This window comes from Cryptococcus depauperatus, chromosome 3 (genome assembly GCF_001720195.1).
Source record: "Cryptococcus depauperatus CBS 7841 chromosome 3, complete sequence".
Classification (NCBI taxonomy): domain Eukaryota; kingdom Fungi; phylum Basidiomycota; class Tremellomycetes; order Tremellales; family Cryptococcaceae; genus Cryptococcus; species Cryptococcus depauperatus.
The window spans coordinates 227,289-254,997 of NC_089470.1; the positions used below are offsets into that span (position 1 = coordinate 227,289).

At 44.7% G+C, this 27,709-nt stretch overlaps 11 protein-coding genes across 11 annotated transcripts; 5 read left to right on the plus strand and 6 right to left on the minus strand.

The window, feature by feature from the left end:
* Positions 1-577: 577 nt before the first annotated feature.
* Positions 578-2,189, plus strand: L203_102370 (uncharacterized protein; the record flags this gene model as incomplete). The annotated part of the gene is made up of 4 exons (XM_066211796.1): positions 578-1,279; positions 1,334-1,694; positions 1,747-2,036; positions 2,097-2,189. The coding sequence occupies 4 exons, from the start codon at positions 578-580 to the stop codon at positions 2,187-2,189; spliced, it is 1,446 nt and encodes a 481-aa protein (XP_066067893.1).
* A 275-nt stretch (positions 2,190-2,464) lies between these two features.
* L203_102371 (uncharacterized protein) lies at positions 2,465-3,596 on the minus strand (the record flags this gene model as incomplete). The annotated part of the gene is made up of 4 exons (XM_066211797.1): positions 2,465-2,580; positions 2,633-2,801; positions 2,859-3,221; positions 3,267-3,596. The coding sequence occupies 4 exons, from the start codon at positions 3,594-3,596 to the stop codon at positions 2,465-2,467; spliced, it is 978 nt and encodes a 325-aa protein (XP_066067894.1).
* A 161-nt stretch (positions 3,597-3,757) lies between these two features.
* L203_102372 (uncharacterized protein) lies at positions 3,758-6,281 on the plus strand (the record flags this gene model as incomplete). Its single annotated transcript, XM_066211798.1, has 8 exons — positions 3,758-3,901; positions 3,953-4,128; positions 4,175-4,262; positions 4,305-4,533; positions 4,585-4,979; positions 5,028-5,759; positions 5,809-5,943; positions 5,991-6,281. The coding sequence occupies 8 exons, from the start codon at positions 3,758-3,760 to the stop codon at positions 6,279-6,281; spliced, it is 2,190 nt and encodes a 729-aa protein (XP_066067895.1).
* Positions 6,282-6,391: 110 nt separating this feature from the next.
* Positions 6,392-7,961, minus strand: L203_102373 (uncharacterized protein; the record flags this gene model as incomplete). The annotated part of the gene is made up of 7 exons (XM_066211799.1): positions 6,392-6,690; positions 6,739-7,084; positions 7,131-7,345; positions 7,390-7,477; positions 7,525-7,556; positions 7,605-7,818; positions 7,869-7,961. The coding sequence occupies 7 exons, from the start codon at positions 7,959-7,961 to the stop codon at positions 6,392-6,394; spliced, it is 1,287 nt and encodes a 428-aa protein (XP_066067896.1).
* Positions 7,962-9,300: 1,339 nt separating this feature from the next.
* L203_102374 (uncharacterized protein) lies at positions 9,301-11,437 on the minus strand (the record flags this gene model as incomplete). Its single annotated transcript, XM_066211800.1, has 5 exons — positions 9,301-9,453; positions 9,503-9,583; positions 9,633-9,703; positions 9,759-10,977; positions 11,024-11,437. 5 exons carry the CDS (start codon positions 11,435-11,437, stop codon positions 9,301-9,303), a joined length of 1,938 nt encoding a protein of 645 aa, XP_066067897.1.
* A 2,051-nt stretch (positions 11,438-13,488) lies between these two features.
* On the plus strand, positions 13,489-15,737 carry L203_102375 (uncharacterized protein; the record flags this gene model as incomplete). The annotated part of the gene is made up of 10 exons (XM_066211801.1): positions 13,489-13,859; positions 13,912-14,061; positions 14,114-14,164; positions 14,213-14,434; positions 14,492-14,944; positions 14,996-15,095; positions 15,144-15,206; positions 15,253-15,315; positions 15,376-15,513; positions 15,564-15,737. The coding sequence occupies 10 exons, from the start codon at positions 13,489-13,491 to the stop codon at positions 15,735-15,737; spliced, it is 1,785 nt and encodes a 594-aa protein (XP_066067898.1).
* A 398-nt stretch (positions 15,738-16,135) lies between these two features.
* L203_102376 (uncharacterized protein) lies at positions 16,136-16,689 on the minus strand (the record flags this gene model as incomplete). The annotated part of the gene is made up of 2 exons (XM_066211802.1): positions 16,136-16,489; positions 16,537-16,689. The coding sequence occupies 2 exons, from the start codon at positions 16,687-16,689 to the stop codon at positions 16,136-16,138; spliced, it is 507 nt and encodes a 168-aa protein (XP_066067899.1).
* A 1,020-nt stretch (positions 16,690-17,709) lies between these two features.
* L203_102377 (uncharacterized protein) lies at positions 17,710-20,833 on the plus strand (the record flags this gene model as incomplete). The annotated part of the gene is made up of 14 exons (XM_066211803.1): positions 17,710-18,021; positions 18,065-18,147; positions 18,213-18,252; positions 18,304-18,373; positions 18,419-18,600; positions 18,652-18,951; positions 18,995-19,205; positions 19,253-19,439; positions 19,494-19,671; positions 19,716-19,757; positions 19,808-19,963; positions 20,017-20,202; positions 20,257-20,460; positions 20,516-20,833. The coding sequence occupies 14 exons, from the start codon at positions 17,710-17,712 to the stop codon at positions 20,831-20,833; spliced, it is 2,469 nt and encodes an 822-aa protein (XP_066067900.1).
* A 229-nt stretch (positions 20,834-21,062) lies between these two features.
* Positions 21,063-24,629, minus strand: L203_102378 (uncharacterized protein; the record flags this gene model as incomplete). Its single annotated transcript, XM_066211804.1, has 12 exons — positions 21,063-21,129; positions 21,213-21,614; positions 21,669-21,867; positions 21,922-22,114; positions 22,174-22,315; positions 22,372-22,442; positions 22,495-22,832; positions 22,882-23,260; positions 23,311-23,693; positions 23,740-24,142; positions 24,243-24,373; positions 24,416-24,629. 12 exons carry the CDS (start codon positions 24,627-24,629, stop codon positions 21,063-21,065), a joined length of 2,922 nt encoding a protein of 973 aa, XP_066067901.1.
* A 436-nt stretch (positions 24,630-25,065) lies between these two features.
* Positions 25,066-25,825, plus strand: L203_102379 (uncharacterized protein; the record flags this gene model as incomplete). The annotated part of the gene is made up of 3 exons (XM_066211805.1): positions 25,066-25,192; positions 25,253-25,567; positions 25,611-25,825. The coding sequence occupies 3 exons, from the start codon at positions 25,066-25,068 to the stop codon at positions 25,823-25,825; spliced, it is 657 nt and encodes a 218-aa protein (XP_066067902.1).
* A 156-nt stretch (positions 25,826-25,981) lies between these two features.
* Positions 25,982-27,594, minus strand: L203_102380 (uncharacterized protein; the record flags this gene model as incomplete). The annotated part of the gene is made up of 4 exons (XM_066211806.1): positions 25,982-26,202; positions 26,249-26,368; positions 26,425-27,276; positions 27,336-27,594. The coding sequence occupies 4 exons, from the start codon at positions 27,592-27,594 to the stop codon at positions 25,982-25,984; spliced, it is 1,452 nt and encodes a 483-aa protein (XP_066067903.1).
* Positions 27,595-27,709: the final 115 nt, after the last annotated feature.

Below are 27,709 nucleotides of genomic sequence, written 5' to 3' on the forward strand. Positions count from 1 at the left end.
ATCCTGTCGACAAAACATCCAGCGTACCCATCACCAACAAAGTAATCTGGTTGTCAGTATCGCGAAAAAGTTAATGATCTCTGCCATATTCTAACAATCAGTGGACCAGCCCGCAATTGGCATGAAAACTATCAGCGCTCACTTTCTAGGTTAGCAACGCAGCGAGTTATTTCCTACACTTACCAACTTGCATCCTCTATTTAATCTCGTAGGCAGAACGACTCGGCTTAGTCGAGAGGCTGGCAAGAGAATGTAAGAAAGCAGGGCTGGCGAGGAGCCGGAGAGGAGATGGAAATGGCCAGTCTTGACTCGTATAACATGAACTTACGCATAGATGGCCTAAATGTTTATGAGCATGTATAAAAGCAATGTTGAAAAGGATTTAAATATTTCATCTGTATATTACAAGTCATCATTAGAAACTCGTCATTGGCACGTGCGGAAGAGCTGAAGGGAAACAGCTTGGCATTTCCTTATCTTCATTCTTTCCATTCAACTCAAATTATACAACTTGCTATTACATTTATTCAAATAGAAAGACGTATCATAATATAGCTATACAGACTGTCTCCGTAGCATGCCAGCGGAGCAGAACCCATCGCAGCCACCCACGCTTCCACCGACACCATCCAGTATACTGAAATGTTCGTTATGTGGCTCGAGAATTCTAAACTCGATATTGGTCGCTGTTTCGGCTGGAGAATGTATGGGAGAACTGGAAGAGACGTCAAGTGGAGAGAGAGTATGTCTCAGTTGTGCCGATAGTCTTGGGATGGCAGCAAACTCAAGGACGAATGGTGAGACGGCAGAGCGCACAACTGCGCCAAGGACTATGGATTCTCTCCATGTTGAAACGATGTTGGTATCAGCAGAGCATCAAGATGTGAAAGAGAGTGGAATACCTGAAGCATTGACCATGTCGAGTCTTGCGACTGCAATGCCTTGCCAGTCACCTGCTCAATTAGCGCCTGCCTGGACTAATGTTCAAAAGTCTGCTCTGGAGCTGCTTAAAGCGCCATTACCCAGCTATGGAGCCGCCGCGCATGAAACAGTGGGTGAGGAGCAATGGTCTGCCTCAAAACATTTAAGCCTTTGGCCAGTTCCGGCATCAATACCCAGATCATGGCTAAATCCGGTTGAAGAATCGCATGATTATTCACTCAGTATGACTGCTGTGCGTGCCCCTTGTATCGGGCGGGGAGATCTCTATCCTGGAAGTGTTTTTAAGGGTTCACAAACTAGCGGAAGGAGTTCTTACGAGGTTGAAATCAGGATACTGGCAAGTTATCCACAAATGAGCTCTTAAGAAAACAGTTGCTGACTGATCTTCAAGGACGTCAATTTTGCTCAGTCGACATTATCAGGCTACCTCTCCATCTCCCATCTGACTGAATCACATCCCCATCTGATGACTTACTTTGATGGCGAAATCATCGGAATCAGACACGGATTTGTCACTGGTCCGCGATACTCTGCTACAATGCATGACGATCTTCGGCACTGGGGTCGATTTGAGCAGTTTAGAAGGCCTAGCACGAGGTCGGATTTGGTGGGAGAGGAGCTGTTTCTGAGGGATCCAGTGGATCAAAAAACTGGTCAAACCCTTCAGAGAGAGTTTGTGTTTTTGAGGATCAAGGAAAGGTTTCTGGTGCCAGATCACAAAGTCAAGGATATATCTGGAGCTTCATTTGCTGGTATGAGCTATTCACCTCTTTGTTATAAGTCATTGACAACGTTTGGAACCAGGGTTTTACTATGCCATGGTCGATTTCTCGCCCAGATTAGCGCCTTCATCTCCCCCAAAGTCTCCCGGGTCACCAAAATCGCCAACCTCTTCTTCAACGTCCGTCCCAAGATCACCTCGTATATCTTCGACCCAGGAGACGAGTACATCTCCTGCATTCCCTCGACAACAAACTGCCACCGAGAGAGACGAAGTTCGTCAAGCAAGATCCACAGCGCCAAAGCTTGCGCAAAACAGACGATCAAGTAAGAAGGAAGACAACGAAGGTAGAGGGGAGTCTACCATTCGCGGGGTACGTTCATATCAAGCATATGCTCTTCTAGCCAGCTAATTCGATCATGATGGGACTTAGTATTACTTTCATTCTTTGAACCAAGAGCCCTTCCAAGAACTGTTTCTAACTCACGTACCTGAAAAATCTAGCAGTACATTCGAATATCGCTAGTCCCTCTGATTTTTTGCAAACATACCAGATTATGTTGACAGTTGTAAATCAATTATTTTTGAAAGTTAACAGCTAAGAATTACTTTTGGGTCTAAATTTGTTGCTAAATCGTTGACGTTGCACGAATAATTATCTTTGTAGAAGCTCTATTGTGGTGTATACTAGCTTATGCATCTATGGCTATGAATAGTATTATTGAGCCAACCAGGGAAACAGGCCGCGCTATTTGTGCAATGATGTATACTGATGCGTGGTCATTATATGTGCGCTAGCGCCTAGAATGCTCCAACTCGAACGCCATTATCCAACAGTACTTGTCTGGCTTTGTGGCCAAACACCGATTTCCACAGCTCATCTCTAACTTCTGGAAGAGTGAGGATTGTCCTTGTTTCTGCATGATATCTCAGCGATATATCTCGATGTTTTCGAGGCAAAATACATACTGCTATCTTGATGACCCACATCGAGTAAAAGCACCGTGTCTTTTGTGATTTTGATTGCATCCTCTGCGAGAAGCTTACCTACACGGGCAGGCGTACCCACTGCAATGGAGACCTTTGTTTTCTTGAGGTATTTGACTTGGTCTGAGAGCTTAAAGTGTTTTGCAAAGAGCTAAGATGTAATAATTTGTCAACTTAAAAGTCACAAGGACAACAACGCGATGCTGACTTTGGCAACCTCTCCTTTTCCCTTGACGTCTCTGACACCTCTTACAACATCCGCGCATCTTAAACCGCTCAATGATAATATGATCACAGACGGAGCTCCATTGCCCTTTGGCTCCTTCTGAATCAAGTCTTTTATACGCTCTTGTAGGGGCTTGAATACATTGTCAGGATCCAATCTAGGCGCAGAATATGAGGGCGGCGGTAAAAGATTGTTTTGAGGGATGTTGATCTCGTCAAGTTCGATATCTGAAGCTGAAGAGAAAGATTCCTTGATAGAGCGAAGGAGAAGAGCAGAAAGTGAATCTATGGAAAAATGAGTTGGAATAGTATCTGATGGTGGAATAGGTTCGTTCTGCTGGCGCTTCTATATATCATGTCAACAATGAACTTTTCTGGGTCAGAGACATACTCTAGCTTTGCGCTCCTTTTCCTTCTCCTTCTTTCTCCTTTTCTTATCTGCCTTTTCTTTGTCATCTCCTTCTTCCTCTTTGACTTGCTCAGCTTTTCGTTTCTTGCTTTCTGATGCAACGTCCATAAAAGCCTTTTCCTCATCCACTGCAAGCCCAGCAGTACCATCAATATACACTGACTCCTCATCGTTAGCTTCTATATCAAATCCAACAACAAAGCCCCCATCGTCGATATCCGAAGAAGCAAGGAGGTCCTGATCATACTCGAGACCATCGTCGAGGTCATCTCCTCCAGTCTTGGTAAGCTTTTGAATGTTTTCTTCAGACATGACGTTGCTTTTTAAACTTGCAAAATATTTATCTGAATATATATATCGAAATCTTGAAAACATATGCCTCCACTTTCCCACGGTTGCTTACCTCCACAATGACTTGTTTTTATGCAGAAAAAAATTAAGAAAAGTTTAAGATAAAAAAGAAAAAGAAGAAGATGGGCAAAGCTCAAACGAAGAAGAAATCTCAAGGATGGAGACACAATCCTGTCAGAGTGCCAGATACGCACTTGGGAGGCGGCAAAGGAGAAGGAAAAGCTGATCCACAAAAGGAGAAGCAGATGTTGCCTATTCTAAAAAAGGTATGTCTGTTCTTGTACTTGAATAACTGTCTGCTCATGCAGATGAATCAGTTGAGCTCTCCAGAGTATGCAGATAGGACATGGGCATGTGCGGCCATTTCGAACTTGATCCAGAACGATGCTGCTACCCGGCGGTTATTTCAAGGCAAGAATGTAGTAGGAGAGCTCATTGAGAGGCTGTCAGATAACGTTGACGAAGTGGTTGTGGAAGCTTCTGGTGCATTAAGGTGAGCTGATGTAATATTTTTTGACTTGTTGGTTAACTTGTTGCAGAAATCTAGCCATTGATGGTGGAAGAGAAATTTGTGGAGAGATGGTGAACAAGGGCATCATGTCCCATCTAAGTGTGCTCATTGGCAAGGTAGGCGCCGACTTGTATCAACTGAATTCTTACATCTTGTAGATCTCCATAACAGTTGACCAGATAACTTCTGGGTCTGGAGAAACGCCAAACTTTCAAGCTCGTAAACATATCCTTTCGCTCTCGGAAAATATCATCCTCATTCTTTGGTCTCTGGCAGAGGCTGGACCCAAAGCATTGGCAAATGTTAACGCTCTTGGATGTGAGGAGTTGTTAATCAAGATCCTTGAGGGTAGAGAAAAGTTGAGTCTGGGTGTTACTGTGGCTGCTGGCGAGCATCATTCTTTCCTTTACATAGTGCTGGCTAATTCTTGCTACCCAGCTCAAACGCTCTTTGTGCTTTCACAGGACAACCCTGCTTTCCGAAAGCGTCTTATTGTACACCTCACCGCTCTTCCTTCGCTTATACAAATCGTTGAGGAAGATCATAATCCCACTGAAATTCGACACAAAGCTAGCGACAATTTTCGGAAAGGCGAGAGCGGACAGAATGAAGTCACAAACATTGCCGATGGTTTGCCTAATGGCCAAGCGTTATTCAGGCGTGTTTTAGTATCTGGTGTCTTACGCAATGTTATCAGAGCGGGGTCGAGAGCAGATGAGAAGGTTGGAATCAATGCTCTGACAGCGTCAACGATCTTGCCATTGATAAATGGGTTATTGGATGTTAATACGAATGATGTCTGTGAGCGTGTTGGTCAACTGGTCAAACAAATTGTATGTAGGATTAGCCATCATTAGATTTGAGTACTGACAATTATTAAGCCTGAAGAAGACGTAGTCAAGACATTTGACAAGAATGTCAAGACAGACCATCTCTCCGCGCCTGAAGTTGCTCTCCAGTGCATTGAGCGTGGCCTCAATACGTCAGTGGCTGCACTTGAGGTTCTGACCAACATTTGCGCTGGTCTTGAAGATGAGGAAGAAGTGGCTGAAGTGGCTGTCGAGGCCAGCGGTGATGGTACCGAGCTAGAGGAAATGGAAGAGGACGAAGATGCAGCCATGGACGACGAGATGGACGACGAGAGACTTATCTCTATGGGCCGGGAACCAGATTCTGCAATTGATGTTGAAGCTTCCGTTGGACCCAATGTCAACCCCGGAGCCACCCTCTCCTATCTTTTGACAAACCTCCGCCTCCCAGAGAGGCTTGCCTCTCTCGGTCGACCCGTACCTCTCTCTTTTCCTCCTACTTCTAACGTTCCCTCTATCCACCCTCCTACTACAGCTGTTCTTTCTATCATTCACCTCCACGCTTTAGAGGCTCTCAACAACCTGCTGCTCACCACCGTTGCCTCAATCCAATCTGGCGGCTCTTCCCAGGCTATCGCGGCGATCCCTGTACAAGACCTTTGGGATACTATGTTTAGTATTGTTCAGCTTATAGGATCAGAGCCAGACGCATTGGAGATGAAGGGGCAAGAGATGAGGATGGAAGTATTTCAGATGGCTCTTGGATGTATCTGGGGTACCACCAAGGTTGCCCCTTCCAAGGTCGTATGTGTCACATGTTTGAATTTTCAGTCTGAGGGCTGACAAGATGTAGATTATTCAACAACAAGAAGTACAGATTCTAATGCAAAGCGTTGATCTCGTCTCGGACGAAATCATCAAAAGTAGAGTCATTGAAACATTAGCTGTTATTGCCTCCAAACAAGGCATCTCTAATGATGAAAACAAGGTTAATATCGTATATTCCTATTCGTTCTTATGCTAACATTTATTCAGACAATTACATTGTGGTTCATGCAAAGACTAACCGCCTCGTCTTCTTCCCCCGAAACACTCATCGCCCTTCTTGACGGTATTATGGATATCTACGCTGATGAAGCTCGCGAGTACGATGTCGTTTTCGAACAATCTAATTACTTGCAGTCACTCAGTAGTTTGGTTGGCAAGGTTCGAATGGAGGTAAGAAAAATTGACAAGAGAAAAGACAGAATATTACGTGTTAGAGGAGATGAGGTCTGGGAAAACTTGATAGCTTTCATCAGGTATAGGAGAAGTATCAGAAAATAGATGAAGGAATCTCATAATCACCAACGCATTACCTTGCGTCAAGTCAAACGCATGATGTACTATATGCATGATCCAGATGTAATGGTTCAATTGCAGTCTACTCTCTGTTTCTACTTTTTCTTACCTCCCTTCTTCTTTTTTGGCTTTTCTTTCACTTCTGGGGCTTCTACCTCCATCCAACTGTCATCTTCAATAATCTTTGTTTCCTCTTCAACATTTTCGGGCTCTTTCAATGTCTCATTTTCGGTTTCGATAGCTTGAACCTCTGCGCGAGCACGTTGAGCCGCCTCAGATGCAACCTCAATAGTATGATCTAGCAATTTTTGCTCGTCTTCTTCAGAAGAGTCAGAATAAGACCACAATTCTTTGACTTCTCCACGAGCCATAGCAAAGAGCAGCGGTCCAACGACTACTTGTCGTCAGAGCATGTCTAACAAAGATTAAAACATTAACTTACTACAAGCAGGGCTCAGATATAAGAGAGCAGGTTGAGCACTTTTGAAGACATGCATCACTCCAATAGTGATGCCCAAACCGACGATATAACTAAATATCCCAACCCACCAATATGCCCACTGAAAGTTACTTCTCGGGGTCACATTCTTACCTGGATTAGCCTTTGCATGTCTGTATAGGTCAAACCGGAGACAGAGGGCTACAACCAAGCCAGGGACAATGATATCGCCGAGGCCGAGCATCGAAAATTCAGTAGGAGAATGAAAAGGTGAGGTTTTCGGTGAAAGAATTTTGATGGGTGCATCAATACCTTTGGCGACGGTGACCATGACAGGGGTAGCAAAGACCTATTGGAAGCGTTAGGCTTGAAGAAAATTTATTAAACGGTCGTACCCAAAAGACGTCATAAACAAGCAAAGCTCCCAACAATACAAAGGCAGTAGCAAATGAATCCAACTTGAGCAACGCAAGCGTCTCGGTTGAAAACGAAAGAGCAAGGATGTTGCTTAGGATCCATGCCCTTCCTAGTGTTATGTAAAGAATTGGGACGGCGATGGCGATTGGGACAACGAAGAGAGTAGGAAGTGTGAATGGGAGATGGTAAATTTCTGTGAATGGTAAAAACAAGCCCGTTGTCATAGTCTCGACTTACGACGTATGCCTGATGATATCCGCACATGATATACTGTCAGGCGAATTGACAGCATGCGGAGAACAAATGACAATATCGACGAGAAGGCCTGCAATGAAAAGGTAAATTTCACCTCAGAATTGAGCATAACCTTACTAGCTGAACCGCAAAGACACCAGCAATTCCGACTACAATTGATCAGCATATACACGACAGCCACTGTTCATAAATCTCACAGTAAGCTCCCAGTATGAGCGTAATCCACTTTTTACCAAAATACTTTAATATCAAAAACATCCCCAACAGCACAACACTTCCCAGTACCGGGAACAGCAGCGAGTCTTGCCAGGTCAATGTTTCCTCTATAGGCTCCTCATCTTCCTCCTCGTCGGCATCATCCAGCTTTGCCTTCTTGGCTTCTTTCAGACGCTTTTTTGTATCTTGTGGTGTCTGAATCGAACATGTTAGGTTTTGATTGAGGCAAAGATCCTGAAGCGCACCTTTAGAGATTTGAACGACCCAATTGTAATGGGTAAGAGGGCCTGCAAACACAGCGAGGCATAAGTCGCCCACAACACTGCGTCGGAAGACATTTTAAGATGATGAAAATTAAAATGGTCTTTATAAAATAAAATAAAATGAGAAACGTGGTAGTTCATAATGTCTTAGTTCCGACGGAAACATCAAGTGGAGGTTTGGCCTTGTTTCAAACTTGTCAATTTCTATTGTCCAAAAGAAATTACTCTAAACGTTTTCAATTCTTATATTATTATTTACTCAAGGAAAGGTTTTTGCCGGTATAACAAATGACTCTATCACTAGGGCATAGCAAGAGTATCTAGACTGATAATGATATTGGGATTCGCCAGAGTAGGGTGATATTCGACGTTCTGACTCTCTCGGCAGATACCCTTGTTCTTTCGATGTTGATTGACTGTCAATATAATATAATCACAGCTATCGTCAGGACAGAACAGACATATTTTGGAGGATCTTTATCATCCAACTGATACCCAATCTTTTCTGGTTTTCTATCAATCGAGATTCTATTGCCTACTATCACCCCGCCCAGTTCCTCAAGTGGGCCGCTCTCCCATTATCTAACAGTTTACGGGCTTGTACTATCCTGTCTATTCATCTCCCGTTTATATCATCAATAAGTTGTTTCTTAGATCAGCCAAGCCATATATTTCCAAAGAAATATTCAGTGGGCTAACCGTTAGATCGCATCAAGTCATTCTAGAGATTATCTACTGCTCTAGTACAGATATGTACCATCTGATGTTACTGAACATAGGAACCGTTCTCTGGCTCTAATCTTTGTCAATATCTTTTATTCAAAGGTTGAGTTGGGGCTCTGTTGATATTTCCTGCAGATAAGCCTCTCAACCAACCTCAAACTTTTAGGCAGCGTCACGCATGTATGATTTGAACTAGAGAATTAATGGCACAAATTGTTTGCCAACCTTTCTTATCGCAAATTATTCTGGATGACAGCAATGATTTCTTCATACCGAAATATTTGTATCGCCTTGATCAGTTTCTTTCTTCGACCAAATGGTTTTTGGATGAGTTTCAATGCTGGAGATGAGAGATACAGCGATTAGAAGTCACCAAAATATATTTTTGCGATTGTTTACAAAGCAAAAGTGTCAGCGATACTGTTGTTTCGTTCATGATTGACAATTAGCGACTTGATGTTACAAGTGTCGTCTTTTCTCCACTGTCTAGAGTCTTTGCTATGTTCACAACATTCCAACATTTCAACATTCCAACATTCGTTGCTACTTCAATGCTTTTCTCTTGCTTGTTTTCTTGGCCGAGCTTGAATCACATGCGATTAATTATCAGTATACGCAACTCGCAATGTGGCTTTTTTGCAAAGAAAAAACATCAAGCTCATTCATACACACCAGAGCTTGTAATGTACACTTATCTTGAAGTTGATCCGCTCCCGCGTCTTTTCACTCCTGGAGCCTTGTCGTGCACTGACATATGTCTTTTAAGCTGATCAGGGCGAGAAAATTTCTTACCACATCCAGGATGGGCACATGCAAAAGGCCGTTCTCCGGTGTGAGTACGAATCTGAGAAGATGTCAATCTATTGAAAACACAGTAAAAGGTGGGGATGTACATGCTTAGTCAGATTAGAAGCCTCCACAAAACCTTTTTGACAGTAAGGGCAAACAAATGGTTTTTCGCCATTATGTGTGCGCTTGCGCTGAGTAAGTATAACTGGCAGTGCGGATATATTTACTACTCACCATGTGGATAGTCAACGACGAGGAGATGGCAAATGTCTTGCCGCATCCCGGGTACTCACACTTGAAAGGCTCTGCCGATTTCGTCAGTTGTACTAATAGAGAGAATAGCAAAAAATAGCAACTCACTCTCCTGAGCGTGCCGTCTCATATGGGCGGTCAGCGGCGCAGCTTCAGAAAACGCCTGATCACAAACACCACAAACAAACGGTTTGTGACCAGTGTGGCTTTGCAGATGCCTCAAGACTTTTTGCCTGCTCTTGAACGTTCTGCCAGACTCGCCGCCACACCCATCCCAATGACAAGTATAACAGTCTCTGCCTTTTGGGATATGTACTTCGGAGAGATGATCCATAAGTGAGGCAGTGTTAAGAAAGGGAGTATGGATGGTACAACCAGGCCAAAGACAGGTGAGCGATTTGGCAGGAGGAATTGGCTGGACCGGGGCTGCAATTGGAGGACTACTAGCAGATTCAGTGTTGACTGTCGAAGGCGGGGTTGGAAGAGGCAACTGTCCTTGTGACAAGGAGTGAGTGTGATGATGCTGTACAGGGCGAGGAACGGGCTGAGGATGAGGGTGTACATGGTTGCAATTCCCAGAATGAGAAAGCTGCACTTGTTGAGGATCGATATGATGATGGTGGTGATTAGGCTGAGGTGTTTGATTTTGCAACTCAGACTCGTTTGGCCATCCAATAATCTCTGGAGGTATACCCAGGTGCTCTTCCAAAACATGACGAAATATTGTACCAGGACTAAAAGGTTCACCAGCAGCATTGTTATGCTTATGATACTGTTGAGCGTTCCGATGGAACATACCCATTTGTTGGGATTGTTGGTGCAGCATGTTGGTAACACTTGTAGGTATGTTTGACAAAGGAAAACAATCATCCCACATACAAGACGATAATGCTTCATTCGATGCCGCTGACGCTAGTTGTAGAGATGCACTCGGTGGCATATTTCCAGACATACTCGGTGGCGGAACTAGACCCTGCCGATGTGTTGCACTAGGTATAGACAAAAGATGAGCTTGCACTGGCTGAGCCTGTTGCAAGAGCGACACCGGACGCTGAGTCAAATTAGAAACACAGAGATGGTCCGAAGCGACATGCGCTAAAAGGTCAGGCATGGAGCTAAAAACAAGGTGGCAATTACCCCAATGGCAAGTATGCGAGGCCTCAACGGCGCTCGGCGTCAATGAGTTGGATTGTGTAGCAATCGGCTGCCCTTGGGTCTCTAGAGTCGCCATGATGGCAGTCAATGGGTCCACCGTTGCCGGATGAATAACCGACGAATCAGCCGGACAGACAGGTATATTGCAATCAGGTTGATTACAGCACTCAATCTGTCCATTCGTCAAACCACGGCAAACGAGACAGAAAACCACCTACCAGCTGCTGAATAGCACTACACTCCGCCGTTCCTGCCCATTCCTGCAAGCTCTTCATGCTATCCTCACCGCTCATCGGCACATTCTCATACGTCCCACGGGCATTGCCGTCCACGACTTGCGCCTCTTCGCAACGAGGATTAGTACAACACTCCTCACCATCGTGACAAGAGCCATGTTTGTCGCAACAGTAATCGCCGCTGCAGCAATAAGTGTCAAACGGACAGTCATAGCCACAAGTGGCCGGATCGTGAGCGTTTACTTGTTGAGGCGACCCGACTTGGGCAGCCAAATGGGCCATTGAAGTAGACTCTCCATGATAGTTATCACAACATATGGCGGTGTGAGCCCAAGGATTGCTGTGGTTATAGTGCGGCTGTTGTGGCATCCCATCGGATGAGTTGCGCTGGTGCATGTTGTCGCCAACAAACTCTCGAGATGATGGGCGAGAAGAAGTTGCTTAGCAAAGAGCAAAACCATAAAAGTTGAGAAAAGATGAAAACAATAAATACAAACTTGTGAATTGATTTCGGGAAAAAGAAAAAAGAAATACTTCGGAATAATGGACTGAAAGAAAGATTGTGGACTTTGAAAGATGTAGTTAAGAGGGAGGACCCGCAAGGTTGTTATTACGTAAATTACACATCGAATAGGTTCATGAGTGAAGGAGTGTATTTTGATTTGTGTTTTGTTTTGATGTCTTTTTCTTTTTATTTTCTCAGCAAAATTGGTGCAAATGGAAGCCGGAAGAAAAGAATAGGAAAAAATGGGATGGGTAGGGAGGAAACGGCTGGAGAGAACGACCCATCAGTCCGGCAGATGACCATAGTGGAGTCAGGCAGAGGCTCACATTATGAACGAGGTAATAGAATCTAGCTCAGCCATTTCTGTGAAGGTATGCTGGCTGTCAATGGCGATTGCTTGAGGACGACAACGCTCTAGGCTACGTTATTGTCGTTGGCAAGCTTACGTATGGTACTACAGTGTTGGATGATACGTGTCGCAACATGCCGTTTTGTGAGTAGTGGTTATTTTGCTGTATTGAGACTGTGGTATGGATATAATAAGAAAAACTGAATGCAATTCTTATACAGAGACGGTTCTTGACTCTCCAAGATTATAAGAGCGGCTCCCGGCCGACTCTCCATTGTTTCAGTATATTACAAAGAAGCAACCGATTGACTAGTGTTTTACACATTTTCCAACAATAGAGGGTGGTTGAAGATACTATAAATGCTTCCTGGACGTTGAATCAAACTTTCGACTGTCAGGGTTGTGATTAGGTTATGGGGGAATGAGATGGAGTGCGGCACAGTGCTTGACATCTGCGTTGACACCTCAAGGGAGCTTGGAGGTTCTTCCTAGCTTCTGCAGGCCAATCCCTTTCATCGGAGCTGTCAGGCGAAGCGATGCTGGGAGAACTATCGCTGCAATATTGCAATCTCCAAAGTCATTGACCATGGAACTGAGTCATTCTGGGCCATGCTCTATTACCGTCATGGCTTTTGGTGATGGTTCTCTACAAGACGGAAATCTACTATCAAACTGCTACCTTGGCGACACACCTTTCAATGGACAGAGGTGGAGAATAATCCTTTGAAAGCCATTGCGGATGACGTTTGCAGGATAAATTCCACAATCATGTCAACCATTGCGTCAAAAATCAAAAGAAGAATCGGATACAATCCTTATGAGGAAATGTTTGGCTTGATTCAGAAATTCTTGAAGAGAAGATACCAGGACACGGCTGCTTTTATCAGGTCCAAAGTATCAGACGAGCAATTCGAAAATCTAGATGTTGCGGAGTTGTCAAGAGTCAGATCGTTAACCGATGCGAGATCACAATTTATTATAGATTGCAAATGAAATTCGTCTCTTTCACATATTGATGGAACATACGAGCAGATTACCAACAAACAGTCTCTTTCAAACTGGCTTTCAGGCTGTCAAGTAGGTTGGAATGCCCCGTCAACCTCGCCTGTATACTGTTCCAGCCTGATGCCATTTCCCCAGCCGTTCTCCCAACACGACTCTCCTACGACTAGCGCCTTCGCGATACGGTTGAAGTATCGAAGGGGTTTACTTGGAAGAATAACGTTTTGGGATACACTTTACCTCCATGCCGATTTTTACTTGGGTTATCTGTACCTTCGTGACTCTAGTTGCTCAACTTTTAAGGCTGGATCGTTGATTAGTTATCCAAATGAATGTATTATGTGCAATCAATAACGTCAATTTGTAATGCGTGCTTGAGAATACAATTAAATCATAATGAATCGCAATTTGCATTAGAAATTCATCTTGAAATGTTCAACTTTATAATCATATCATGCCTCCACCTTTTTCAGGCACACATCTGGAAACGCTTATGTGCATTGAATTACAATAGTTGAGGCTTTTCTACAATTTCTCTTTTTCATCTTTCCATTCAAGTAAAAACAGAAAGAGCGACAGGAAGAGTAAAATATGTCAAACAAGGTGGAGTGCCCTATCTGTGGCATCGCCGTGGTTGAAGAGGACATCAACTTTCATCTCGACCTTCGATGTAAGGGTGTCACTGAAGAATGGTCTACACCTAGAAAAGGAAGCGTGAATGAACCCCGTTCGCAGTTGAGACCATCAAAAGAACAAACAGAGGTTGTTGCTCTGGTTAGAGCTGAAGGAAAATCTAGCGCAAGATCAAGGGAGAAGAACGTAGCGCCTATATTTGGCTCTGCATCAGGACTGACGCAAGGGATGAAACGGAAATCAGAGGCAAAAGAGTTGGAACCAGTGCTTGAGTTTACAGACAAAAAAGCGAAGCAACACAAGATGAATCCTCTTGAAGCTGCTCAACCGTGTGTAGATGTGTGTAGTAGCGTGAACTCGGTATGACTGACCAGCATTCAGGCTGGCAGAGCGTTCGCGGCCAACTGATATATCACAATATGTCGGCCAAGCCAATATCGTTGGTTTGGGCAGCTTACTAAGGACACAAATAGAGTCTGGGAAGCTTGTTGGTAGTTGTATTCTATGGGGTCCTCCTGGATGTGGCAAAACGTAAGTCTAGCTGAGCGTATAAGTGACTTACAATAGACAGGACATTAGCAAGGTTGATAGCAAAATCCTCAGGAGCTGAATACAAGGAGCTTTCAGCAACTAGGTCGGTTGAATCCTCATCCCCTCATCATCGCTAAATTGCTACGCATAGTTCAGGGGCCCAAGATATGCGACAGATATTTGAAAAAGCAAAAAATACTCTGATTATGACAAACAAACGAACAGTCTTGTTGATTGACGAGCTTCACCGCTTCAATCGCGCCCAACAAGACATATTGCTACCTTACGTAGAGAAAGGGTGGATACAGCTCATAGGTGCGACAACAGAGAACCCAAGTTTTAAAGTCAATGGCGCTCTGTTAAGTCGATGTCAGTGCGTCTATCCATCTTTTTGATTTGGATCACGACAGAATTGAAACAAAAGTGATAGAGTATTTACACTCCAATCTCACTCACCAGAGTCACTCCGGCACATTCTCCAAAATGTCATCGCTAACATGATAGACGCTAATTATCTACCCTACCTCCCGCCAGAGCTCGTCCCATTCTTGGCGGATGTTGCAGATGGCGACGCTCGTCAAGCGTTGAATGGTCTTGAGCTGGCCCTCAAGACATGTCAGGCAATGGATGAGACAGAGCAATCCACAGCTGAAGGAAACAGAAGAGATCAAAGCGGAGCCGAACGCGAGGCTGATGTGCTAATTGAGCGAGCAGAGAACGAAGCTCAACAAAGCAGTAGGGACAAAGCGATTATGGATGCGGTTAAGAAAGGCCTACAAAAGGGTTACAATAGAACGGGCGAAGAGAGATATGACATGATTTCTGCATTGCATAAATGTTTGAGGGGGTCAGATGGAAGTGCAGCAATGTATTGGTTAGCCAGGTCAGTTCATATCACACAGAAAGGACGATCAAAGTAGCTGATATGGATTAGGATGATCACGGGGGGAGAAGATGCATTGTACATAGCGAGAAGGCTGATCGTGGTGGCTAGTGAAGATGTGGGTTTGGCAGACAATCATGCTTTGCCACTTGTATGTCACTATTAAGGTGTTTTGAAAGTATCGCTCAGAAATTGATAGGCCGTGGCGACGTATCAAGCTTGCCAGACCGTTGGTTTACCCGAGTGCAGAATAAACCTTGCCGTATGTCATTTTCCACTTCTACCAGTTAAATGTTGACAATCTGTAGCATTGCGTGGCTTATCTGGCAGAAGCACCAAAATCAACACGCTCCTATGTAGCCTATAAAACTGTCCGTTTGTTTCCTTAATCTTGCCAATCTTTCACAAGGTCAGGTCTAATACAAACAAAGGCTGAGGAGTTAGCTAAAGAGCCACCTTTGCCTCCTGTTCCCTTACAAATCCGTAACGCACCCACAAAACTGATGAAAAGCCTTGGATATGGGCAAGAATATATCTATAATCCAGATTATAGACATCCTGTGTACAATGTGCGTGTCCTCTTCAGCTATCAAACAATATTAACACCGTTTCCCATCAGGAATATTTACCTAAGAATCTCCTTCAACGCTCGTCCCTTACAAGCAATCCTGAGCAACATATTCTCCAAACACCGGATGAATATGAAAAGTCTAAGAGGTGGGATGCACATCTTCTTGAAGGCTGGGAGACAAAAGTCAATGGCGGTTCGCACTTTCCAACTTCAATGACATAATATATACAACTTGTCAGATTGATACATAGGCGCAATTCAAACTGTATCAGTCATACTTGACGTTTACCGCAATTCTCAAGTTAATCATTTCGCCTTGCCAGCTTTTCAACCTTGCAAAGCTCTCTCAAAACCTCTCCACCACTCCACCCGCCTCCCATATGCCCCTGAGCCGGGCCCTGGTCTAACTACTACTCTTATGCTCTCGCCTTCAAGATCCAGCCCTTGACCCACATCACCTCAAATTTCTCGTCTATTTTGTCTACATTCCTGGACTACCGTCTCAAAGCTTACCAGCTTTCCCGTATATCCCTCTGGTGCACATTCACGCTCTCAGCCCCAGCGCGCTTTGTAGGCTATGCCAACAATGCAGGCATTCCAATTCGCATTTTCGCATTTTCTCATTTTCTGTCATTGTACTCGACATTTTTGCAGACGTTTGTACAGAGTACGTCAGCCATTAGGTTGATAATGGTTTTATTGGCACTGGTGCCGCCTGCAGCGTACACACGGGTCACGCGAAGAAGATTAGCATCATCGTTGGGCGATGAAGGATCATAAGAAGTCAAAGAGTCATCCAAAATGGCAGAAGAGCGGGAACAGTAGTTGAGAAGCTGAGATTCAAGGAAAGAGCGGATTTCTTGTCTAATGTCCAGGGAACTGGGAGATACGCTCGGCTGTGATAACTTCGAATACAGGTCCAGAAGAAGAGTTGGTGGTGTATTTGAAAATTTCATAAGCTGCGTGAGGCTAATCTGTGCCATCGTGAGGTAGATGCATTTGATGCTATTGAAACACGCACAACAACATCTGGAAGCAGCCACCAAAATGCAATCTGTCTGAGAAGGTCAACCACAGATTTGGGTCGAAGAAGTCCCGCGGCAGCATTGAATTTATTCCAAGAGTGATCAAAGTAGATATTTGATGCTGGCTTGTGAGGGAGCCATTTTGACATTTTCCAATGATATCCTTGTTTTGGTAATCATTATAATCTTGTACACAATCAAAAGTATCGCAATGATTCCAAATTCTCATATACCTTGTTTTTGTCTGTCAGGAGAGCAATCATGGCTAGATGGAACAAGATATGGTACTCGGAATGGTAGTTGCTGGTCGAGACTAGGACAACGTCAGAGGTGCCAAGTGATAAGAGCCCTTCGCTTTCGTGTACTGTAGCTTTAATCTTGTTAAACAAAAGGTTCATTGCTTCAACCAGTACCATGGGAGGAGAGTAGACCTGGCAATTAGGTCCAAAGAGAACACCGCTCTTGGTCCTAAGTGTAGGAAGTCAGAGCCGAGATGAGCGGCACATTCTGCGACCACGTCCAAGAGAGTGATGTCTTGAATAACTGGGTAGAAGTATTGAATCCAAGAGAAACTAGACAAGACATGTTACTTTGAAGAGTTGCAGGAAGAGTTGCTCATTGATGAATATAGAAGTCTTCAAGCCTCGATCTACCGACTTTCCGCTGGCTCGGTGGGCCACCTTACTATACTCTTTTCTCTTTTGCTTTTTGCAATCATAAGCAAACAAACATCGCAAAGTTTAGAGAGACCGAGGTATGCCTTATGGTGGCTTCCTCTTCTCTCATCTCACCAGTCATGCATCGTTCCTCTTTGAAAGACGAAAACATTTTTACCTGCTTGAAACTTGGCATGCTAAATTTCCCAAACCTTTAGCATTAGGCTATAACTTGAGTGGCGCTGAGAGCAGATAGATCGGATGCTATGGACCAGTAGATGGTGAATCCCTCAGTCATAGATTTTCCTGTAAATAGTTGAAAAGATAAGTAAAATTGAAATACGAAAGAAATGAATAAAGAAGAAAAATGACAATGTCTTAAAGTCGGCGATCACCGCCTCACCAATCCAACTTCTTTTTGCTCTTTCTACATTTCTATTTTACCTTGCAACATTCATCTTGTTTCCGACATTTATATTGCAAGGCGACGGGAAAGAAGGCTGCCAAAAATCCATGCAGCCTCCAAGCACGCCCGTCTCCTCGTCCCGTTCGCCTTTTCCAGCCGCACGGTGGGCTGGGCAGTCAACATCTTCCCGAACAATGCGGATGAATCGTAGCCCATCAAATACTTTCTTGAGACTTTTTGTTGGGGCTTTGGCACTGGCAGTTAGCAAGTCATGGGTGTTGGACAACAAGGATCAAGAAGGAGGAGATGTTGGTTGGCTAATTTTGGCTTTTTGGGGTGGTAGATTGCTAGGAGAAGTGAGACGAGTATGGGGTCAGAGGAGGCAGCAAGCTTCCATGAAGCAGCACACGGAGGGAAAGGTATGATTAATGTATACAGGCGAGCTCCTATTGACTGATGTAGCAGGGCTGTATACCATCAAGCGTTAATTTTGCAGCTCAGACATTATTCTTCTTCCTGTCCTTGCAAAGATTGGGGCCACTGCGGTAAGCAAGAGGTCGTTACTATTTAAGCTTACGGCTGTTAGTATCGCTGTTGTGGGCTACACCAGCAACCTCGCTGCGGTTTGGAAATTCAGCAATCCTCGGCTGGTCTGTAATCTTTTACAGACACCCAGTGCACCATTGGCTGAATTTATCTAGCTTGGAACTTTGTGGCCTACGATAATTGCTACCTTTTATGTGCTTGCTCAGGAGTTGCTTGCTGGTAATGGTATGGTCGTTTAACCGACATCTGTCGCAGCTGACAACGTTGCAGTCACAAGTTTTTTCATCATACTAGGTCTCATCACAACAACTATCGTCGCTGAATATTACTCGCTGGCCACTCCAAAACAAAGCTCGGAGAATGGCTTAACACCACACTACCGTCAGAGCTTGTGGAATGTTGCCATATCTGCATCAGTTGCTTCAGTATTTGTTTTGTGCCTATCGGCTTTGGTTAGCCATCTGTCCTTGCTCGTCTGATTTTCAACTTACCGCTGTAAATAGGGAAGTATTCCCGCTTTCGTTCCGACATCTCCTTATTTATTTCAACGCTTTGGTTCATTCATAACTGCCTTTTTTGTTCACTACATCCCCTTCACTTTCAGTAGCCGACCTTCGTCCTCTGGCTCCTTGCATTTGAAAACCTTAACCGACCGGATCACTTTTCTCTTAGCCATTCCTCTTCTCCAAATTTTCGCTTTTCACCCTTTTCCAAGTTATGCAGATATGCTGTTGCTTATACCTTTAACATTGGCTAGTGTGTGGGCATCTTTAGCTCCTAAAGCACAAGCAGAAATGACATCTGTACGTTATATGCCGCACAATCTTACGATTAATGTATATGTAGTGGTATTTCCCCAGTCAAACGATATCTACATCTAGGCCGTCATGGTCCCTACTTTCTTTCCTCCCAGCTCGTTGGCGGCCCCATCTTCAAACGATTATCACTACTCCCACTTCATCTCGAATCTTTTACTTTCTTTTACTGAATCTGGGGTATATGGGGATTCAGATGGCTTATGGGGTGTTTACGAATTCTCTGGGTCTCATCTCTGACTGTGAGTGGAAGCATTAATGTCATGTAGTCAACTCAATCACGTCTTAGCAATTCACATGCTTTTTGACTGTCTTGGTTTGGGAGTAGGCTTATGGGCATCAGTGGCTACCACTTGGAAACCTGATGGTCGCTACACATTCGGCTACTCTCGAGTGGAAACCCTTAGCGGCTTTGCCAATGGGTGTTTCCTCATTCTGATATCGGTATTTATTATTTTTGAGGGCATTCAACGAGTGTAAGTCTCCTTTTTACGTTTGGTTTTAATAAATAATCTAATAATGTATGCTAGATTCGATCCTCCAGAAATGAAAACTCATCGACTCTTGCTAGTTTCAGGAATTGGACTGGCTATCAATTTGTGGGGCATGTATGCCACTGGAGGCCATCACCATCATGGACACAGTCATGGACATGGACATGAACATGGACATTCGCATTCCCATACACCAGCACCTACTACCAGGCTTGTAAGTGTTTTAAAGAATTTATTTTTAGCAGCTGATTATGGTAGGAGGCTCGATATGAGCACGACACGTTGCATGATCCTTCTATTGTACGTTGTTTTAGCTCTTGCTTTGTCATCTTATTGATGTATTGCTATAGACGTGCCAAGATTCACCACAGAGCATACTCCAAGAGCACAAACTGCCTGCTCGGCTAGATAATTCAAGCATTGTCATACCAGTAGTAGCCCGCAAGCATATAGACCCACACAAATCCAAGCACGAACATGGACATAGAGAGACAAGTGACAATGTTGTGAGTACCAACTATACATACCTAGCCTACAAAATTGTCTGATTGAGCACAAGCATCCCGATCAATGCCATAAACACGACTCTGACCATTCTAGCCACATAAGCGCTCATGATCACGACCACCGTTATCATGATCATGAATGCGATTCCCGCACCCACGACCACAGCCATAATCACGGGCATGGACATGATCATGCTCATAGCCATAATATGCGGGGTGTATTCCTACATGTTCTTGCTGCAAGTCTTTCACTATCTCTTGGTTCTGAGAGCTGCTGATAGTATAAAACATAGGACACATTGGGAAGTGTAGGCGTAATCATTTCAACTCTTCTTATTCGTATCACTGGTTGGACAGGATTTGATCCTATCGCATCTCTTTTTATTGCCGCCTTGATCATGGCCAGTGTCATACCACTTGTTATAGATTCAGGCAGAATACTGTGTCTGGATGTTGGCGACGATAAGGAAAGTGAAATCCGAGCTGCTTTGGCCGAGGTACGTCGCTTTCACCTGCAGTATACGCACAACAGACTGAGAAGATACTCTGCAGTTGTCGTCAGTCGACGGTCTAGCAAATTATGCGGCACCTAGGTTTTGGCCAAGATGCGAGGGGGAGCTCGTTGGCTCAATCCACATTCATCTTGCCCCATCTCCTTCGTCATTCGATCCCAGTCGACATGTAACTCCTCCCCACATTTCTCTTCGCGCTAAAACGGGCGAGACCATCTATGTTAACGCGGAAAAAATCGTGGCTAGGGTGGAAAAAATACTGAAGAAGAGAATAAGAGGGCTAACCGAATTAGTAGTGCAGATTGAAGGAAGTGAGGAAAAGAGTTTTTGTGCATGTATGACTGGTGGGGGCACATGAGAGATATGGAGATTATCACACAAAATCTGTACTCGTATGATATCTAATGCATCTCTTTTGGCATGATCGGTAAAACAAGATAAGGATTAAGCCACTTGCGACTCGCGCCTCTAACTAAAACCGCTATCTATTTATCTCCCTTCGTCAACAGATTAACATCTACAAACGTTGTCAAAACTATCGATCCTATTATAAATCTATTAATTTGCCCTAATGCAGGAGTTGTCCGTTATCCCTTCAGATGGGCTAACTTGGCACTGAATTTATCTTTACAATGTAGGTGAGTCACCTCTCCCCTAACCTCAAAACATCAGCACTTCTTTCTGAATCGACCTGTGTGATGCCCCATTGCACGAAGTTAGTGAAGCGAAAGGCTCACCTTGGCGTATGTACAGCAATGGCTGACATGCCTAATCGTTTATGGCACTGTGGGCATATTCTCTGATCCGTCACTCTTACTCTCTTTGTATCCAGTCTCATCAGACCGGCATTGACCTGTTCTTTTCTCGCCCTACCTATTTGCCTCACCACGCGCCCTTCTACTCGTTTACGAAACTGTTCACGAATGGTACGGATGAAAAATTGGGATACGTCAGTCAATCCAACAAGAGGTGGTAGGAGGTTCAAGACGGAAAAGGGAGGAAGAGAGGTGGAGTGTTTGGAAACGAGGGATAGGGCGGGGGCGAGAAGATGTACGTGATTTGCAGAAGAGGGACGGAGATAGAGTTGGAGTAGAATCAGGAATATGTCTGATTTATCAGGATACGTCCTCATACAATACCTGATTCCACATTAGTGATCAGACGCAATATTTAAGAGAGGGATGAAGACGCACGATTCAGCAGCGTAATAATCTTCCAGCTTATATACATAGATTTTGAGCGCTTCCTCATGTTTGCCCATTCGTCCAAGCAAGATTGCTCTGGCTTCTGGCATCTCATCCCCTTTCAATTGATTCATAAGCCTATAAGGTCTGTAATGAGAACTGAATATAAGGAATTGAAGGAATTTGTCGTATGATTCTGATACTTTTCCTAATGGATACAATACGTAAGTTATCATATCGTTATCATGAAAAGGAGACATGCCTTGAATTTTTTTACGACTATCAGCAAGGAGAAAACAGGCTAATTTATCATGATAGTCTACACCTTTTTCTCCCATGTTGTATATGAGATGTTCCAGGTATTTCATGCAGCTTTCGGGGAATTTTTGTTCTAAGAAAGCAGTGATCTTATCGCGAGGGAGAAGGTCTACTTCGAGTTCATCGGCTGTAAAGATCTGTCATTCTCATTAGCCCACAATTAAACCGGCATAGACACAAGGGGATAGACACTTGCCGAAAGGGCTTGTGAAGGGGCTTCTTGGAATATCCACTTTGATGATTCCAAGATCAAGTCTAAATAATCGGGACCAAGTTTGTGGAGATACGATATTGTTGGTGGATATCGATCCAAGGGATCGTCTTCTTCTTTTGCCAATCTGGCTCGATATCATCAGCATATGGCAAGTCAATTTGGAGTTAAAATACTACTTGCTCATGAAGCATACTCAGTGCTTTTTTGTGCATTTTCTTTCCCTGATAAAGATCAATCAGATCCCCAAATTTCTAAACTCTTATCAGCCCAATTCTTAGCATTCTGTAATGGTCAAAAACTAACCTTTTTTTCTTTCAACAGCCCCTCAACCTCTTGTACATCACACCAATTCTCAATCCTACACAAACTTCCTACCAAAACAGGTCTTGCTACCAAGTAAACTTTGATCAGACCAGTGTAAATGATCTGCGCCATCCTCAGTAATTGTTGTCCATTCTCCAGTTCGTTAAAAGGCAAAGATGGAAGAGCACGTTGCTCAGATGCAGACAACGAGGAAAGTGGGGGTAGGGATGCCTCGCTAGGCAATGAGTAGGAAGACGAAGATATGGCACCTGTGAGTTTTTGACGTCGATCAGAAAGAAAATACATCAATGCTTCAAAAGCTTCTTTCGATACCAAATCTATTCATTCGTCAACAATCCTCTACATGTAAGCTGAGAACAAATTCACCTTCGCCATGCGTTTCAATAAGATTGTGAACCACAGTGCTTTCCGAATTTTTAGCACATTGTGTATTCTCTTCATCCCTTCCGTCCCTCTTATCCAACGCTATCGCCCTGATACTTTCCAACAGCCCATTTGCATCTTCTTGCTCCTTTTGGGATACAGCAATAGGGTACAGTTTAGCACCCTCGACCGCACCAAACATTTCTAGCCAACCCAAACGGGGAACGTGTAATTTACCAGAAATGGTTGATGCTGGATAAAGGGAAAGGACCAGAGCCGGGTTCACATTGTGTATCAAGAAAGTTTCCATGGCTATTTGATACTCGCCTCGAGCCATTTGATGAACTGCTTGTAATATCTTTAAATGGTCTAAGCGTTGATTCTAAAAACCACAATATTTAGAAACAGCCTGACAAGAAGAAAAAAACTTACCAAAGAGAGAGAATCCTCTCCTATGGCTTCCACCAGCCCAATTGCATCCTCAATCCGTCCTTCTCTGACCAGATTATCCACTTCATCTTGCAAATCCTTTTCTTGAACAGCCCAAATCGAACTCCCTTCACTTGCCAAAAGTTGTTTATCTGTCGGAGTTGTTACAAACAAGACTCTGATTCTCGACTTAATATTCTCAGCTGTAGCCAACAAAGGCAAAGACACAAGCGTAAGCGAGCTTGGGGTCAATGAGCCAGCCAACTGGATGGGAAGAGAGAGTGTTGAGCAAAGGGTGAGCGTAGACGCCAAGTGTATCTGTAAACTAGGGGCGGAAACGGGTGTTGTGGGCGGGAGAAGGGTGTATATGTATGGGTTCACAAAGCCTGCAACTGTTTAGATTTCACAGCCCTCGTTACAACTTACCTATACCATTGGGAGGTGCTCCCCAATGTATCGACCGTTGCCTCGTATAGTCGCCTTTTGTCGAGTAAAACACCCCAAGCTCATCACGAGCCAACAAGACTTCTCCACCCACTGTCTCCGTCCCAACCGGTCCAACACTCCTACCTCCCAGCCCAACATACCCTCCCAAGCTTCCAAACGCACCCTTTCCAAACGCATTTCCTCCAGGCTGCGCCAGAGCCTCCTCTACCAAAGACTGCGGAGGCGGTGGGTCTGTCGTGAGGTCTGTCATACTGAGCCGTGAAGAAGACGGATTCAAGTGCAAGAGCGCAGATGTCGACGTTGTAAACAACAGATGAATCGTCTCTGGTAGGTCAGAACCTGCGTCTGGAATCACAATATGCCGCGGTGAATGAGGTATAGCCAGTTCCTGCACCCATGTCAGATGGGTCACACCCTTCACCTACCCAGCCTTCTTTCAACCCGTCCCTTCCAGCTCCATAGACAACAACCTTTTTCCTACATCCCACCACCAACAAATCGCAGAGTCTCTCTAGCCGTCGATAAACAACCGTCGCAAACGAATAGACCGTTCTCGCTTGAAGCAGCGTTATCGTCGATTTTTCTAAACTATCGAGGTCGTACAGTGTCACCGTGGCATCTACAACCGTCAGACCTTCCAAGCCAACTGTATACAACCTACCCGACAGCACGACGAGTAACTTGGCCTGGGACAATACGCCTATACGGTCAATCTGCCGTCTCGCGGGTGAAAGCGTAGACAGCAAATGGCCTTTGGGATAAGCATACAACTGCAATGCACCGTTTGCGAGGCCAACGTATAACTTGTCGCCATGTTGATGAATCGCCGTCACTTTTGCCTTGATGGTTGGAATAAATGGTAAAAGAATAGCCATTTTAATAATGACGAGATGGAAATGCAAAGTTGACTTTACAACATTACAACATTTATTCTTATTCATCCACATTCATCGCAAGTCATTCCATCTTTTTCTCTTTTCCCTCAAGCATCTCCCTAACCTTGTGCAGAGAGACCCATCCACATGATTTCAGATACTGCGCTCACCGATATCGCCAACGGTCTCGGCGTCGCTGCCATGGTGTTCATCATCTTTTACCACTTTATCGCTGTCAACGGGAAGAGGATGAAGGAGTGATGGGTATGGAGGCAGAGGCGGAAGACGGCCAAGGGAGGATGGACGGAAAAAGGATATATATGCATAGAATTTCCATTCTTGCATTTCTATTGACATGTCACTTGTAATGTCTCTTTCTCTTTTCAACCGAGTTTTCAGCTTTAAACGTCTATACGCAAGTCAAACTCGGTCTAGGATGGTCACCACCACTGCTCAAGATATTCCTTCTCTGCAAGAGCTATGGCAGCAAGGCGTTCTCAAACCTTTGGCGTCTGACTTTTCCCAAGACCCTGGGATCAACAGGCGGGTGTCTATCTGGCGGGGTGATATTACAAAGCTCAAGGTGGGTCTATGTCGATGAAGTATCTGACAAGTGTAGGCAGACATGATTGTCAACGCAGCCAACTCGTCTCTGCTCGGTGGTGGTGGTGTAGACGGTGCCATCCACAGCGCCGCGGGTCCTCGTCTCTTGCGTGAATGTGAGCGTCTCGGTGGAGCCAAGACGGGCGAGACAAAGGTGACGATGGGATATAACTTGCCGAGTGTCAGGGTGGCCCATACGGTTGGGCCAATCTATGCAAGATATGAGCCCAAAGAGGCGGAACGTTTGCTGAACAGTTGTTACGACTCTTGTTTGTCGTTGTGCAGAGAGCATGGTGGAGGTGTCATTGGGTTTTCGAGTATCTCTACCGGCGTGTGTGAGTGTGCCCTTGAATGTCTTGCAGGCTGACAATACAGTAGATGGGTATCCTATCAGAGAGGCCACTCACGTCGCTCTCTCGGCAACCCGTGCTTTTCTCGAAAAAGATACGTCTATCAGCCGTGTCATCTACGTTGTGTTTTCGCAACGAGACCAAGATGTCTACCAGGAGCTTGCACCCATCTACTTTCCTGACTCAAAAGTTATTTCGCCTGAGGGAATGAAGGGTTCGGCAAAGCTAGAGAAAGAGGGATGAATTGCACGTGTTGAGATAATCGCAAAAGGTTCTACATGTACAGATTCTACAAAAGTTGGATATAGGCAGACTCGTATGTAGTACAAACAAGTGATGGGACAACATTCTATGATTCCTACAACTGAAATGAGACCAGCAATCCAGGTATATCTTGAATTACCCAACTACCCTTCTCCAAATCCATTGGCTAACACCTTTGATGATTGTGCCTCCAGGCAACGTCCCTGTTAGATCGTTTACCACTACACTCAACCCTGCATGATGTCTGTACCGTGGATACCGGTCTTCGATGGCTCGGCGTACAGATGAGTAGAGGAGAGCATCGTCTACCGCCCAGAGTCGGGATAGAATGGTCAGGCGGGAAGCTACGTTGGGATCTGTGGGGTTGAGAGTTAGCCGCGCGTTAGAGGAAGAGGGACTGACTAGTATGATGGATAATAGGATGAGCTGATGCAAGACGTTGTTCTTGTTTGGAATCTGTACTGTCTTGACCGAATTGGCCAAGATTGTGTTCTGCTGAACCAGTTTTTGACGCCATAGGCCCTATTTAAGTTCGTCAATGGTCTTTTCAATCAAGAATGGTAGAGAAAGAGACACACCAACAACCACTTCGCAGACATCGATACCTACTCTATCAAGCTCGTCCTTCAAAAGTTTCGCTGTAGTACTTCTCGCAGCACCAATCATCCGAGAAACACCTTGCACGCCTCCACCGGTAGATTCTGTATCGTCCAAACTGCTCAAGCCTACTCCGCTTTCTCCATTGACAAAAATCACCCTGCCTCGCCCTCTCACTCTCGACTCGTTTACAGGGTCTAAGCTGGTCCCATCTCTTTCCAGTTGGAACGGAGCTGGGCAAGCTGCCAATAAATCTGATAACTCCTTGATGACACTCAACGGATCCAGCACATTTGTTCTATATAACGAAATGAGGGTATCTTCTGGCGTAACAGACAATGATGTTGGATGTAAAGTAGGTGCAAGATTAGGATGAATGGCAGCTTTGTCGCTTTGAAGGATTTGATGAGAGGGAGGATGCTGATCGATGCGTTTGCGAGAGGCGCAGATGATGGCGGCCAGAGTAAGGTTGTTTTCTCGGCAGTATGCTCGCACCGTTTGACCGGCATGGCTAAATCTTCCTCCTCGCTCTTCAACCCCAAATCCGCCACATGCGTCACTTTCACCTTTCTCAGTCTTGGCCCAAAGAATCGTCTTGAGATCCCCTCCGTCGTCTTGTCCAGCAGTATTCTCCGGATCTACTATCACAGGTACAACCACCCCTGGATGGTTCTCTACTCGCGCGCGAAGACGTTTTTGGATAGCACTCCAAGTAATGAGCAAATGAGATAAAGCACTAGACGAGGCAGGAGAAGACGGTGGAGGAAGTGGAATGAAGGGAAACACAGTGTAGCCTGACTTGGCCAAATGGAGAGTCATGGCTTGGCCGGTTGCTACAGCGCCCACCAGGCTTCAGTACATATGCTTCTAGACGAAACAGGGATGAACTCGCCTTCACCAGCACCCACGATAACCACCGCTAGCCCTTTTCCACTCTCCCTTCCACCGCTCCGGTTGACTCCATGACCATACGGTACTACATCGCCCTTTCCAAGTTTACCCAGCGTCGTATGCCACCAATCATGGATAGTTGATGCGGTGACTTCGTAAGATAGGGAGAGGAGCGCAGAGACATCTTGGGCAAGCGCCAAAAGGGCTACAGTACTGGGGGATAGATGGTTGGAAGTGTCTTGGTTTGCCGGCTCTGGCATTTTTTCTTCTATAATCAAAGATGAAAAAGAAGAAAAAGAAGGGAAAGAAGCAGAGAAGAAGAAGAAGAGTGATATAAATGATGGATGGCCTAATAAACTTTCCCACGGTGACCAA